Consider the following 16,359-nt stretch of genomic DNA (forward strand, 5'->3'; position numbering starts at 1 on the left):
TATGTAAGGTGATGGGTGTGTTAATTAACTCAATGAATGAAATCTTTCACAATGTATACATATGTCAAGTCATTTCAAATATCTTATAATTTTGTCAAATCTTTATTGAGATAAAGATCTTTTTTAGAAATAATTAAACAAATAAGTCTACCTATAAACTGCCATAGAAGAATGGAAGGAAAAGTGATTTGGAGATAGTAGATAAATCAAAGATTGGGTAATATTAAAGTCAATCTTTTTTTTTAAGACTTTATTTATTTATACGAGACACAGAGAGAGGCAGAGACATAAGCAGAGGGAGAAGCAGGCTCCCTGTGGGGAGCCCAATGCAGGACTCGATCCCAGGACCCCAGGATCACAATCTGAACTAAAGGCAGATGTTCAACCACTGAACCACCCAGGTGCCCCTTAAGGTCAGTCTTAAAGGATGCATAGAAGTTTGAAAGCCAGGAGTGAAGAACTTATCAGTACAAAAAAAAAAAAAAAAGAACCAATTTTCAGAGTCACGAACATATACTAAGTGCTTAGAGAATGCCAGGCAGATCCAAGCAATTGGAATTTATTGGGTAGAGAGAAAAGCATGGAAGATCATACAGGCCAGCAGTCTTCACAGCCTGAGACTGCAGAAGAAAAAAAAATTAAGATTTTATTTATTCATGAAGGACACAGAGAGAGAGAGAGGCAGAGACACAGGCAGAGGGAGAAGCAGGCTCCACATGGGGACTTCAGAATCACGCCCTGGCCTAAAGGCAGACACTCAACCGCTGAGCCACCCAGGGGTCCCCAGAAGAAAAAAATTTAAGAGCTATTCTGTCATGGGTAATCTTTTTGGTAACCAATTTCTAGATACTTAACTCCTAAATATAGTCCTTTCTAAAACTCCATGAGAATGTTTCTGTTTTCTAGAAGTCATGCCTTATTTTCTTTCTCATCCTTCCTTTTATAGCAGACTTTCTTCCATTTTACAAAAGAGAGGTCCTTCTCTTACACAACTTGAATTTTACTATGCCTAGTTGTCCAGAGGTAAAAGACACTGGTCACTAAACAATTTATATGTGTGTGTGTGTGTGTGTGTGTGTGTGCAATTTAAAATGCTGTATTCTTGTCAATGCTGGGAATTTTGGCTACAGTAGATTATTTAGTTTTTATTTAATGACTTCATCTTATCCATCTCAGAAGATCAGAAAAGAATGCATTGCTCCAGTGAGCAGTGAATGCGTTTCATGACCAAAGCTAAGAGTCCATATGAGAAATGCTGAAGACTGTGATGGTTTATTTTATCCAAATGAAAAGCTAGCAGCAGCCTATTTATTTATGTGTGCACCCATCTTCTCTTGTATCACTTATCTCTCCAGGCAACTATCTCAAAATTCAGAAAGGAAATGATGGTCATGGAAATATGAATTTATACATTTCTTTGGATTGAAAAATAAAGACACACTTTAGTTTATATGGTAGGCATTTTCTACAAATTGAATAATCTAAGACTATAAATCCAAAGTTTTGACAAAAAATATATTTAAAATACCTAAGATTAGGGGCACCTGGGTGGCTCAGTCAGTTAAGCATCTGCTTCTCAATTTCGGCTCAGGTCATGATCTCAGGATTGTGAGACTGAGTCCCATGTAGGGCTGGCTCCACACTCAGCGGGGAGCCTGCTACAGATTCTCTCTCCCTTACCCTGTGCCTCTCTTCCCCACTCTCCCTCTCTCTTTCTAAAATAAAAAAGTAAATCTTTTAAAAAATACCTAAGATTAAAGCACTTTATCAAAACTTATTATAATGGCAAAGATTTACTAAAATTAGCAATATTAATATTTTCCCAAGCCCTTATTCTGTAGAACAGGGTAGGGTGCCTCAATGCAAAAGAATCAAAGTAGTAGTAATTGTCATCGAATAAGTTTTGGTAAAATCTTTCTATATTTCCCAGAAGCGGAAAGCAAAGAAACACTGTATGACAACCACACAGACAGCAGCTGAGTATGTCACCACGAGAGGTGCAGGCAGCAGGCAGCCTCCAGCTGCCACACACTGGGATCCACGGTGATGTTCAGGTCATGCTTGCCGCAGGCTGCTCACAGCCAGGGACTGAGCCTGGTAGCCGGGTTAGAGCCAGGCCATTTCTGCCAACGCAGGGCTCTTAGTAGTCATCTTGGCTCTGGGGCTGCCTCCTGAGCCCGGGACCTTCTCGAGGCTATGCTACATCCTGGGCCCTTCGAATTGAGACCCAGTCTCCTTTCTTTCCACCTCTCCTTTCTCAGGTTCAGATCTGCATTGCAGGTTGAAGCCTTTCCTTTCTCTACCCCTCTCCCCTTTATCTCTAATAGGTATATCCTGCCTGAATCTTTGACAGTTCCAATTTTGTCTTAGAGCCTGCCTCCTTATCTGATACTCTCTAATAGTAGGGTATGAAATCCTATCTGATTCTCTACTTTCAAAAAAATTGAGAAAAAGCTAATCAAATGGTCCAGTGCTAACTAATAAAGAAAACCAAATTTTGATAATAAACCAAGGAGTGGGCTAGATAGAATGAGTAATCTCATTCCCTTGGGGGCGTTAAGCACTGCCTTCAGCTCAGCTAATGATCTCAGGGTCCTAGGATCTGGCCCACATCGGGCTCTCTGTTTAGTGGGGAGTCTGCTTCTCCCTCTTCTGTGTACTCTTTCTCTTGCTCTCTCTCACTCTCACTCTCCAGCAAAATAAATAAAACCTTAAAAAAAAAAAAAGAGTAGGGATGCCTGGGTGGCTCAGTGGTTTAGCACCTGTCTTTGGCCTGCCTTTGTCCCAGAGCGTCGATCCTAGAGTCACTGGATCAAGTCCCATATTGGTTCCCTGCATGGAGCCTGCTTCTCCCTCTGCCTGTGTCTCTGCTTCTCTTTCTCTGTGTCTCTCATGAATAAATAAATAAAATATTTTTTTTAAAAAGAGCAATCTCATTCCCCTTTTATGAAATTGGTTCAGGAATTCAGGTCTAGGTAAAATGTTGTACAACAAAATCATCACAGGAATTGGTTCAAGTGGGGATAAATTCCAATTTGGAGAAATGAGCCACAAAGAAAAGTTTATTGGTTATTTTGGAAAAGAGTTTTCCTACTCTTCTTTTTAAATATTTTTTTATTTGAGAGAGGAAGAGAGAGAGAGAGAGAGAGAGAGAGAGAGAGAGAGAGAAAGTGGGAGGAGGGGCAGAGAGAGAGAGAGAGAGAGAGAGAGACAATCTCAAGCAGACTCCTCACTGAGCATGGAGCCTGACTTGGTGCTCAATCCCAGGACTCTGAGATCATGACCTGAGCCAAAATCAAGAGTTGCACGCTCAACCAACTGAGCAATCCAGGTGCCCCAAGAGTTCTCTTCTTAAAATCAGAACCATGGGAAGACAGTTTCTAGATACTGTGTATGTGAATGTGAACCACAAGCCATCATCATCACGCTGTGAGGGAAGCAGAAAGAGGACAGACAGGCCAACAAGACAAGTACTCAGGGACAAGGATCTGCAGAGGCAGAGGTGGGGAGACCTGATTAAGCTGATCCTAAACCACCCTTTCCTGTAGCTCCTCACTAAGTGGTACATTTCTGCCTAGTTTAAACTTAATAGAGTCAGTTTCCTACTTATTCTAGCCAAATGGATCCTACTTTTTGTCAGTATTAGCTTTCCATCTTGGGCCAGTTCTTTCCAGCAGAGTGGATCCTGTCCTTCATACCTTGGTTGCATTCCTGGAACTGGTGTGCAGTTATTCCTCTGCTTGAAGCCTCCAGCTTCTAATACTTCCTCTGTGAAATGGGACCAATTTGGATGTGGATACCAGCCTGGATCAAGTCCAAATTGCTGGATTTTCTGCTACAGAGTTCATTTCCCCAGCTACATCTCTGTTTCCAGCCTCTGTAACTTCCCTATCAGCTAATGCTAAGACTCATGCATGCATTATTGATATTTATTCATTATTTATGTATGGTACCTGTCTCCTCATTAGACTATTAGCTTACTGAGGGGAGGTTATGTTTATCTTACCATTATTGTTTACAACAGCACAGATGAAGGTGTCCGGCACCTATTAGCTGTGGAATATTTATGGAATTAGTGAATTACTGCATGAATGGACGCATATATGATGATATTTGAATATAAAATGTTTCAAAAGATTTTAGAATCTCAGGTTGTTCAAAATAAACCACTTATAAGCAATAATAATTTAATTTTAACATCAGTAATCATAATACTTCAAGTAGAAAGAGAAGATCTTTTATGCATAATTATCAAATGACTCATTTAACCAGCTCTGATTAGCTATTTAAATTGCATGTTCTGGGATGATTCCTCTTAAAATGAGAAAGCATTGTTCTTCTGATCTTACCAAAAGATCACCGTAACTGTCATGTTTTAGAAAAAAAATACAAACAATCTCTTCAATCCCCATGACTCATAATAAGAGAAACATAAACAGGAACTGGGGAAGTTCAATTTTTCCCTCTCTAACATGTGTAATTATAGCCTTAAAGAATTACACATGCTAAAGTGGCAGCAGGCACACACAAATAGTTGTCTCATTTTAAAGGATCTCATTGTTCGATAACCTTGCGAACACCAACATAGTTTCACACCTGGGAGAATAGTAATACATGAAGAAGGGAGGAAGATAAGCAGTAGTATGCATGCAGTTGGCCTCCAGGTCCAATTATTTTTAATTCATATGTGTTTCCACTAATTACTATACACATATGCATACCACACAAGCATACACACACACATTCATGTATGTAAATATGAACTTAAATATGTACCTATATCTATTTTTATTCACACATATGCATCACATTCTGAATCTTTTCTACTGTAATATACTTTAGCCATTATGACCATTAATTTACCTTATCTCAGGAAGTTCTAAATTCATAGATGGACTCTAAGTTTTAAGTATTTGGGGGTAAATAGGAGGAAGCAATGTAAAATTTAATACTTTTTTTTTTTTAAAGAAAGTAGTCAAAGTCAGCTGTGTTTAATTTATTCTTGTACTCCCAGCAATGTAGATCTTGGCAGATTAATTTCCCCCTTCCACAGATGGGAAATTGGGGCCTAGAATACTTAACTAACAAGCTCAGAATTTTAAATGCTGAAATGTCTTTTTTTTTTCTTTTTTACAGTATGCTCAGAATTTAATTCTACCTCTAACAATCTAAGAGTTTATCTAAAGCCATTATTAAACACACAAGAACATTATTTCTACATTTATAAGCTAGATGTCAGAATTGGGTTGCCAGGAAGAATGTTTCCAGATAACTTTTATTTCTTTCTGAATTTAGGTTGCTCATAGATCACCTTGTTATAACCCTACATCTGGTTAAAAAACATAGAGCTAGAAATTGGGAATGTTTTCTTGATTAGTATAATACCTGTGGGTTTGTCACTGCCTAATAGTTGCATGTTTCTATTTTAGATTATGTAACAGTGAAATTGATTTTCCCATTTAGGAAGAAGCCTATGCTGTAAGATTGATCTCTCTGGGAAAACAATTATATCCTTCTAAGATCCTTTTATTTTTTATGCCCAACCTGTGGCCTGAATATATATCGACCTTTCTTTACATACATTATTTTACGCAATGCCATATTAATTAGTTATTATTATTAGTATTTCTATAAAACAGGTAAAGGAAATTAAGCAATTTTTTTAAGGTCACAGAACTATAAGTGATAGAGCCAGACCAAAGTGTGACTCTAATGCTCAAGTAAACAGAGGATTTTATATATATCATGTAATAGATTCTCACAGTGTGCACACTCCCAATAATGATATAACCTTGGCAATTCAAAATGTAGTCTTTGGGCTGGAAGTATCAACATCCCCTCCAAGCTTGTTAAAAATGTTGAACCTACTCAGATCCACTGAATCAGAATCTGCATGTTGACAAGATCCCCAGGTGATTCTGATGTACATTAAAGTTTGAGAAGCAGTGGTATAGGACACAAAGATTTTGAGAGGAGACTTGGGTTATCCTTGCTCCATTATTTCATAGCTTGATCATAATGGATGAATTAATTTTCCGAAGATCCAGTCTGCTCCTGAACAATAGAGATCATAGTATCTATGAATCTGAATTGACAGAAATGGGAAAGTGCTAGGAAATCATAACCAAGCTTGCCTGACACATAAAAAGGACTTGTGAACTGGTAAATATTATTAAATATCTCAAAATTGCACTTAAGTTTGGAATACTGAAAAGATTATACCTTTTTTAAAATAATTAATCATAGTGGGACAATATATTGGAATACCAATCAAAATTTCTTCTTCTGCCTTGTACTAATTAATATCTTCTCAACTTCATTTAAACTATAAAGGCAACTGATGGGGATCCCTGGGTGGCGCAGAGGTTTGGCGCCTGCCTTTGGCCCAGGGCGCGATCCTGGGGACCCGGGATCGAATCCCACGTCGGGCTCCCGGTGCATGGAGCCTGCTTCTCCCTCTGCCTGTGTCTCTGCCTCTCTCTCTATCTCTCTGTGACTATCATAATTAAAAAAAAATTAAAAAAAATAATAAAGGCAACTGATGGCCACAAGAATGAGATTATACAGTCGGCAAGCAGATAAAACTGAGTGCACAAGTTTAGGCCCTGATAGGCGTAAGACAGAGACAATAGACTTAAAGGAATAGAATGAGATAAAGGAATAGAATCAGATAGAGCAAGTAGAGGGGACAGAGCACAGATTACTTTTGGATTTCACCAACTAGTGCAATTTAAAAAATGAAAGACAAAATGATGGTGCATTAGTCAGGATTCTCCAGAGAAACAAAACCAATAGGATGTGTGTGTGTATGTTTGTGTGTGTGTGTGTGTGTGTGTGTGTGTGTGTGTGCAGAGAGAGAAAGAGACAGAAAAAGACACAGTGTGTGTTATAAAAAACTGGCTCATACATTATGGAAGCTGACAAATCCCAATCTGCAGTTGGCAAGCTGGAGACCAGGAAGACCCAATATTTTAGTTTGAATACAAAGGCATGATAAAAGCCAATATCCCAGTTTGAAGACAGTCAGGCAGCTGGAGTTCTTCTCGTAGTTTTGTTGTTCTATCTAGGAGCTCAACTGATTGGATGAGGACCAATTTACCTTAAGGAAGGCAATCTGCTTGACTCCGTCCATGAATTTAAATAATAATCTCAACAGAAATACTTTTTATAGAAACACCTAGAATAATGTTTAACCAACTCTCTGGGCACCCTGTGGTCCAGTCCAGTTGACGAAGAAATAAATGATTACAGATAGTTAAACTCTTATTTTACCAGTTAAGGACATTGCATTACAAATACCTCATAAAAGAAGAGGCACATTAATGACTTTAACAAACACACGGTTTCTAAACAATTTATAAACTGAATTTTTAGTTTGGCAGTATGAAAACTACAGTGCATTGTCCTTAATTTTCTGATTTTAATGCGAACCAAAGAAAACTCTGCCAGAATGAAATGAGTCAGAAAATTGTGGTTTGGAGACTACAGGGAGAAAGCCTGCAAGGGAGTAAAATATTGAAGGGGGAGATGCTGCTAAAATCCAGGGATGCTGTGGCAAAGACTTGATTTTCCATTAGTGAGAGTATAGAAGGAATGATGAAATTGTTAACCTTAAAAATAAAACTGCCAGGGGTGCCTGGGTGGCTCAGTAAAGCATCTGCCTTTGGCTCAGGTCATGATCTCAGGGTCCTGGGATAGAGCCCTGTGTTGGGCTCCTTGCTCCATGGGGGGTCAGCTTCTCCCTCTATCCCTCCTCCTCCCTGCTGTCTGTCTGTCTCTCTCTCCTCTCTCTCTCTCTCTCTCTCTCTCTCTCTCTCTCTCTCTCACACACACACACACACACTCACACACACACATACATTTAAAAAAAATCTTTAAAAAATAAATAAATAAACTTCCAGGATTTTACCAAGGGGGGAAAAAGATGTATTCAGGAATAGCAGAGAATTACACTCTGGGACAAGCAAGCTACAGCAAAACCATAGGGCAATCTGGAGAAGAAAGGGGAGGAATACTCTTTTATAGGAGAAAAGGGGGAAGTTAGGAAAGCAGTTATAAACAGAAAGGCCATTGAAGTAAACTGAGAGTTCAAAGGATAGCGGCTTTTCACTGGCTGAGCCAAGAGAGCCTCTCATTGGCTAGGCTGTTGCCTGATAGAGAAGAGAAACTTTTCTTCCTCCTGCTGGAACAGTAACATAGTAGCTAAAGCACTATCTACCTGCAAGATAAGTCTCTTCCTGCTGGGTCTGCAATTGATGACACGTTGTAGGGCAGGACAGCTACCCCTTCGGCCTCCAGACTTCTTCTTAAATGAGGTTTCCTTTTATTAATTTTCACAAAATACAGAGAGCAAGCAACTAAGAGTCATTTTACTCCTTGGAGCTTTTATCATATAAGAAAGGTTGATTGAGATATTATTAAGATCTGGTTGTCAAATGTCATGATTCTAGATTTCCAAACAAAGTATATCTGCCAGGTGACAGAAATAAAACAGTATGACGAAAGCTTAAGCTTCCAGGACCTGATGAATGATGGTGTTAAGGACAGAAAATTGTGAAGTCATACTATATCTACCAGGTGGCTCTAGTCATTCTGCAGTTGTAAGAAATCCATGATTTTTTCCTTTGATTTACAGAAGAGAAAGAAAATAGGGCTTGATCTTATGTAACAGCAAACTATGTCCTTTGCAAAATATCTATAGAGAAGGAAATAAGAGGGCACGATACTACTGCGTTAGCTGTGAAACTATTTTTTAGATACTGTATATTTGTGCAAGTCCCATTTGAGACATAATGAAAAAAATCAGTTGCTTTTCAAATGGACAATCATCCCTTCTCTGTCACAGGTTGCCAGAATAAAGCAGTAACACTGCTAATGGGGGTAAATATATAACACGGTGGAGGAGTCTAGGAACAGACTGATTATAAGATCAGTAATAGATGTCATCTGTTACATTTAAATTAAAGGTGCTTAGCTCACATTTCTTAGGTGATAACCTGGTTTAAAAGATCTGGTTATCTCCATACAGTAGCTTAATTTCATTATTCTTAAATTTCAAATCTTTATGAAACAGTGAGAATATTGAATTGATCTTTAGTGAAATTGAGTGTAGCAGTCCCTCAATCCGCCATTCATGTAAGATGATCATGTATTTGAACATATTTGTAAAAGAATCACAGCTTTGTCATTCAATATATTCTTCACATCAGTGTACTTTGATGGAATCTCAATGCCTTATTTCAGCGTAGGAAAATACTTTATACACTGGGCTCAATCAGACCCAATCTAAAGGTTGTATTTTCAATACAGATGAGTATACTAATGACTCTAATTTCATAGTCTTGTGCTATTTCTTAGCCAATAGAATTATGATTGACTTCCTATGTAATTATATGTGCTGGACTAATGGTTTATTTACACTTATAATCTCTATTCATGTTCTTTGAAGAGCTATTTTTAGTCTTTTCTCATTGAAGAATTCTAGGCATAAGAATAGAATATTGTTAATTATATAAATGTATAGAACTTGAAAAATTCTAAATGAATAAAATGAAATCTTCACTTTAAAATGAGAACATAGGTTCATTCCTACCATTATGAGGTGGACATAATGTATTATTTTATTTTCCCCAATATTCTTCTTACTTCTGCATAAAGTAGCTCTTTTCTTTTGGCATGTGAACATCTAATATGTGGTCTGAGTGAAAGCTGCCATCCTCGTTTGGTCATAAGCTCCCTGCCTGTTGCAATTTGTATAGAAGTGAGAACTTGACCAAGGCTGTGTTGATAAAAGTATTTTGGCTTCTAGCCACCAAGATTGGCCGGAGGCAGGGCTTAGCGGGGTAGGAAGGCTTTGGTTGTATCCCAAGCCAGATCTTCCCTAGGAATTTTCAACTAAATTAAAACTGGAAGGGAAGAGCTCTTTCCTTCCTCATAGATAGCTGGGAACTCAAATCCAGGAGCTACTAGTGGACACTAATCTAGCCAAGAATTTCTCAACTTCAGCAGTCTTGACATTTGGGTCAAATACCTTCTTGTAGCAGGGGCTATCTTGTGCATCATAGGATGTTTAGTAGCATCCGACTTCTACCAACTAGATGCCAGTAGTACCCTTCTCCCACAGTGTGGCATCCAAAAACATCTCTAGATATACTATACTATACTATACTATACTATACTATACTATACTATACTATACTATACTATACTATACTTTTAGATTCTGCTAAATATACCCCCGTTGAAAACCACAGAACGAGTCTCAGGTAAAGGTAGCAATAGGAGGAAAGGAAGTCAATTCTTTCAAGAGAAGTAGAAAATAATGACAGAAAGAGAAATATACCTGTTCAGGACCAGTATATACCCTTTTCCTTTTGGTTATGTAAGTGCATCAATTCCATGTGATCTAAAGTAGTTTGATATGTTCTTTTGTCAAGTGGGATGATCGTAATTCTGAAATAATAACAGGAAAAGACAAATGGAAGAACAAAGCCAAAGCACAATAAAAAAGGAAATCAATCCATTATAGGGCTTGATCAAGGCATAGATTCTACTGTGAGTTTTGAAAAATAATAACTTATAAACCTGCTTAAAGCAAGGAGAAGATAAAGAAATTATTATATAGATGGTCAGTAGCATAAGCAGACTTATCTTCACTTCATAGCCTCCTATCTTAAGGTAGTCTTGGCATGAGGAAAAGAAAGGAAAGGGAAAGGGAAAGGGAAAGAAAGGAAAGGAAAAAAACAAACCTAGACTTTTATTTGTATCTTCTTGGGAGTATACACATGTCCAGTGATGATTTCCTATTTAAAGTATGTGTCTGTGTGTGTCTTTGTAGTTCTCTAAACATGGGCCATATATGTTTCCTACCCAATCAACTGCCAATAATACAAAAAGAGAAGGGGGACGCCCAGGTGGCTCAGCAGTTAAGTGTCTGCCTTTAGCTCAGGTCATTTCCCGGGGTCCTGGGATTGAGTCCCACATTGGTCTCCCCACGGGGAGCCTGTTTCTCCCTCTGCCTGTGTCTCTGCCTCTCTCTCTCTCTGTCTCTCATGAATAAATAATTAAAATCTTGAGAGAGAGGGAGAGAGAGTGAGAGAGCGAGAGAGCGAGAGAGAGAGAGAGAAAGGAAAGTACAAACTGTGGACCAGACAAGTAATATCCCCAAATCGGATCTTATACCTGAGTCCACTGACTCCAAAGCTTACATGAATATCCTCTATGATGATGACTTTCATCCAAGTACAACCTCATTTTCCGTGAACACAGGAAATAAATTTCTTTCTCCCTAGGATTTCAGGTCAAAATGACACAGAAATTCAGCATTAATGTTTCTGCTTTGAATAGTCAGTTTAGGTGAAGACTTAATTTCCTTCTAGGTAAATGGAGTGAGGGGAGTGGAATCCACAGGGAGCGTGTGGCAAAGAACAGTAACACCTGGCTACAAGTAATAGTATAAGATGGACTTAAACTGTTTTCAAACCATACTATTACCAATTCTATATAATAGCCATGGCACATCCATTTAACATCCTTCTTTGTCTTTTTTGAAAGGCTGTACGACTTCAAGAAAACTAACTGAAAGTATGAAATCTGTGTTTGGGAAGCAGGTATTGAAAAAAGGCATGTGTTGAATGAAAAGTACATGTAAACTTCAGGGCAGATCTTTCTTTTAAGTAAAAAGAAAATGAGTTATTTTGTTCTTGTTAAGCAGCTTTTTATGATGAGGTATACAGTAGTCATATTTCCAAATTAATAACAACAACCATCATAACACACATCTCAACAACTAATTCAAAAGCTATACCAGGTGTTCCATCTCTAAGATGACAACATAAGGAGTTCCAGGCACTTGTCCCCTAGTGTTGAAAATTATAGTGCTCAGACAACTGGATAGCCTCATATAAAATAATGAAATTAGGCCTTTTCTTCACATTATATGCAAAAATTAACTCAAAATGGATCAAAGATCTAAGTCCAAAAGTCCCTCTTAGAAGAAAACATAGGGGTGAATCTGCATAACCTTAGATTTGAGAATGGATTCTTAAAAATGACACTAAAAGCATAAGCAGCAAGAGAAAAATAAATAAATAATGAACTTCATCAAAATTAAAAACTTCTTTGCTTCAAAGTGCACTATCAAGAAGTGAAAGCAGTATTTGCAAATCAATATAAGGGATTTTTATATAGAATATATAAGTAACTCTTAAATTCAATAATAAAAGACCACACTTTAAAAATTGGCAAAAGATCTGAATAGACAGTTCTGCAAAGAATCTATACAAATAGCCAAAAGCACGTGAAAAGATGCAACAGGCAATACAAAAGTACAATGAAATATCATTTCATCCAATAGGATAGCTATAATACAACAAAAACAAACAAAAACAGAAAACAAGCATTCATCAGGATGTGAAGAAAATCAGAACCCTCATACACTGCTGGGTGGAATGTAAAATGGTATAGCCACTTTGGAAAATAATCTGGCAATTCCTTATATGATTATAGTTGCGATTATGACCAAGCAATTCCACTCCTATGAAAAAAGGCCCAAGAGAAATGAAAATATATAGTCTCATAAAAATGTATATACATTACACATTATAGCATCATTATTCATAATAGTCAAAACTGAAAATCACTTAAATGTCTATCAATGAAAGAACAAATAATAATGGATAAACAAAATGTGGCATATCCATAAAATTGAATCTTTTGGTCTTTTTTTAAAAATTTTTTTAATCTTTTGGTCTTTAAAAAAAAAAGAATAAAGTGCTGACAAATGCTACAGTATTTGTTAAGATGTGTTAAGTGAAATAAACCAGTCATTAAATATCACATATTATAGGACTCCACTGATATGAAATAATGAGAATAGGCAAATTTATAGGGACAGAATGAATGGTTTCTTAGGCCTGGGGAATATGGGAGGGGGTGGTGATTAGAAACTGATAGCCAAATGGTATATGGTTTCTTTTTGAGGTGATGAAAAATTTGAAGCAAAATAACTATAAACAAAATATCTGCATAAATTACTACATATTCACACCTTGGTATATTGTAGAGCTATTTAAGAAATGTATTAGAGCTATTTTTGACTTTGAACATTTCCACAAGATATTGTTGAGTGATGAAATGAGAGGCAAAATAGCATGTATAATAGGACTTCATTTTTACAAAACAAATTTTAAAACTGTGTGTGTATGTGTACTGAATACTATGAGGATGGAAAAATGTAAGGAGGGATCATACTACTTAACAAGAGTTAGCTGTGTGGGTATGCATGGGGTGTATGTGGAGCAGCAGTCATGTGGTTAGGAAGAGAAGGAGGAGGAAGGACATGCAAAACTAAAGAGGAAAAAGAAAAGTACTGTATCTAAATATAAAGCATTTTTATGTGACTCCCACTTAAATAATTAATGATCTTATTGGTTACCATTTCTCTGGCAGGTATTCTTTCTTTCTTCAGTTTTATTGAGATATAATTGACATCTAACATTTATAAGTTTAAGGTGTATAACATAATGATATATGATTTATTGCAGAATGATTACCACAATAAGATTAGTTCCCTTTCATCACATTAGCATAGTTAGACAACCTTTTTCCTTTGTGATGAGAAGTTTTAAGATCTATTCTCTTAGTAACTTACAAGTCTACAATACAGTATTGTTAACATAGGCATCATGTACACTATACCCCCAGGACTTAATTTATAACTGGAAGTTTGTACCTTTTGACGACCCCACCTAATTCCTTCACCTCCTACTTTCCTCTGGTAGCCGTTCTAAGTTTACTATATCATTTTAACAATCTGTGAGATAGAGATTATTATCTCCATTATATCTAGATGGGGAAACACATTTTTGAGTAGTAAAATAGCTTGCAAAGCAACATGGTTGCAGCCATCCTGATAAACAGGAAGGATTCTCACCCAAAATTTGCATCAGATGTCAAGGCTAGTGATGCCAAAAACACACTAAGAGGTTTTGAAAGGTTTACTATTTACACAATGAGGCTTTCTAGGGAGAGCTAGGCAGGCCTCTCAGGTTGTTCTGTAAACAGTTTGAGAGATCTGGAGAAGGAGAATGACTTGGAGTTTTTATGGTGGGTCAGGGAGTGGGTTTCTGCACACAGAGGAGTTATATGGTTTGAACTTTCTATCAATGCCAAAGGAGGGAGCATTTGGGCTTTCTTAACAGCTTGACCAGAAGCGACAAGAGGGGAAGAGGGAAAGTGCTTAAAAGCTTCCAGTGATCTAACATCAAAGAATGAACCAGGGCAGCCCGGTGGCCCAGTGGTTTAGGCCACCTTCAGCCCAGGGTGTGATCCTGGAGACCCAGGATTGAGTCCCATGTTTGGTTCCCTGCATAGAGCCTGCTTCTCCCTCTGCCTGTGTCTCTGCCTCTCTCTCTCTCTGTGTGTCTGTCATGAATAAATAAATAAAATCTTTTTAAAAAATGGAGCCAGATTCTTCATTATAAATGGGTTAAAAAATTATACATGCCGGTATTTATGAAAAACATTTAGCTTTATATCTGCATTTGTGTATCTATTGCTTTGATTAAAATAACTGTCCAGGTTATTTTTTGTGACACTTATTTAAGGCTAATACCCAAATGATACTTAATGTCATGCATGTAATACAACATGCATGGCCAAATACCTCAAACTTTAAAGTCTTGAGAAATAATCTATTTTCAAGAAATTAGCAAATATTAAATAATCAACATATTCAGTTTCTGAATATAGACACAAAATAAACATGAAATCACTTTGTATCGTCAGTATTACCAGCTTGCATAGGATTACTAACTAATAACTCAAAGGATAATTTAAATCTATCTCAGTAATGTTTTTTAATTGTGAAAAACAATTATTTTATTCCTACCAAACCAACTTGTGAACACTTATCATTAAATTTAATAATACTAAATAATTCTTATATATTTACTTCAAGTTCCTAATGTCAAAGTGAATAGTATTTTAGAGAAAATCATGATAAAATAGAGGTGAATGCATAACATGCTGAATTCTTATTAGAATCTGCTTCAGAGGCTTGAACTACTAGTACAAAAGGAACACACCACACCCAATCATTTCATATTAAACTTTTTATTAAAATTGAGTCTTCATAATATATTTAAAATGACATGTTCCACAAACAAATATCTGGGCAAAAAATTTCTATATGTAATTATTGGCACATAAATTTAAAATAAAAACTAAGCTAAATATATATATATTTATATATATATATATATATATTTCCAAATTCATATCAATTATCTGGAATACCTGAGTTTCTAGCTGTTGGTTTTCCAGATAGTGTGAAATGTTTTTCATCCACCTCGTCAAGGACACAGCCCATCCAGAAAGAATAACTTTGGTTAATAGATGCTGTCTCCCAAAGATCACACAGATGTCCTCAATGGGATTCAGGTTTATCTTCTGAGGTTTCTTCCATATGGAGGTCAGTCTGTGATGCAAGGAAGGATTCCCATGTAGCAAGGCACTGAATAATGGAAATACACCACGAGGAGATCAACAGTAGTTAACTTTCAGTAGGAAAGGATAATAAATCCTTATATATTTGTTCCTAGAGCAATCTACCCTGCTCCTGTCTCCCACCAGAAACCTTGTTGTTTCCTACATATTTTAATTTCTAATGAGGGATACCATTGCTAAATAAGAGGAAAATATAAAAGGTTAAAAAAAAGAGCATGGATTAGTTTTCTGACATGATCCAGTATTACCCCACTGTCAAGAAAGAAAATCACTACATTTTGGAGAAAAAGATGGACCATTTGGATCTGAGGAGTTGGGCGTTAAGCATCTAGTCAGAGAAGTGGGGATATAAGCATACCTCTATCAGATTTGAATCCCACTACAAGTCTGAGTTTGGCCAAGCTGACGAATCTTCATTATAGTTTCTCCAGCTATAAATTAGATTAATGACAGTACTTACCACTAGGGCAACTATAAAAATTAAAGTTCCATAATCAGTATAAATCTCTATGAAGAATGCTTAGCCCAAATAAGTGCTCAAAAATTAGTAATTATTATATTATGATGGTCTCTTGGGACTAAGTGGTGAAACTTGGTCATTAATATGCAACAGGAAATGAAAAAGGTTCAGACGAGACTGAAGGTGGTGGGGATACACCAACAGGAATGTGGCCACCTTTGTGATGTTGCTTAGGACTGACCTGCCTACTTGCCTAGTCTCAGTAAGCTGTATGAAGTTTATCCACAGCATAATTTTAATAGTTTACATATATTCAGGATTCTTCTAAAACAGACTTACTCAAACATGTATTTGGCATAAGATTAAATTAATTAAAAGTCATATCTTTTCCA

At 36.8% G+C, this 16,359-nt stretch overlaps 1 protein-coding gene across 3 annotated transcripts in view; it reads right to left on the reverse strand.

Moving 5' to 3' along the window:
- SNX7 (sorting nexin 7) overlaps positions 1–16,359 on the reverse strand; it is a 152,848-nt gene that overhangs the window by 44,224 nt on the left and 92,265 nt on the right. Inside the window, exons 8-9 of one of the 3 annotated variants that reach the window (XR_003234695.2) lie at positions 15,866–15,938; positions 15,376–15,514 (exon numbers count right to left, since the gene is read on the reverse strand). The exons of 1 other annotated variant lie outside the window; for it this stretch is intronic. Coding sequence is in view for 1 of the 2 variants with exons in the window: in XM_072754536.1 (XP_072610637.1) it covers positions 15,428–15,514 (87 nt within the window). In the remaining variant the exon portion in view is untranslated. Of the gene's footprint in view, positions 1–15,095; positions 15,515–15,865; positions 15,939–16,359 lie in introns of those variants that run through there. One more of the 3 variants, XM_072754536.1, reaches the window with a different exon arrangement.

This window comes from Vulpes vulpes, chromosome 3 (genome assembly GCF_048418805.1).
Source record: "Vulpes vulpes isolate BD-2025 chromosome 3, VulVul3, whole genome shotgun sequence".
In the NCBI taxonomy this organism is placed as follows: Eukaryota; Metazoa; Chordata; class Mammalia; order Carnivora; family Canidae; genus Vulpes; species Vulpes vulpes.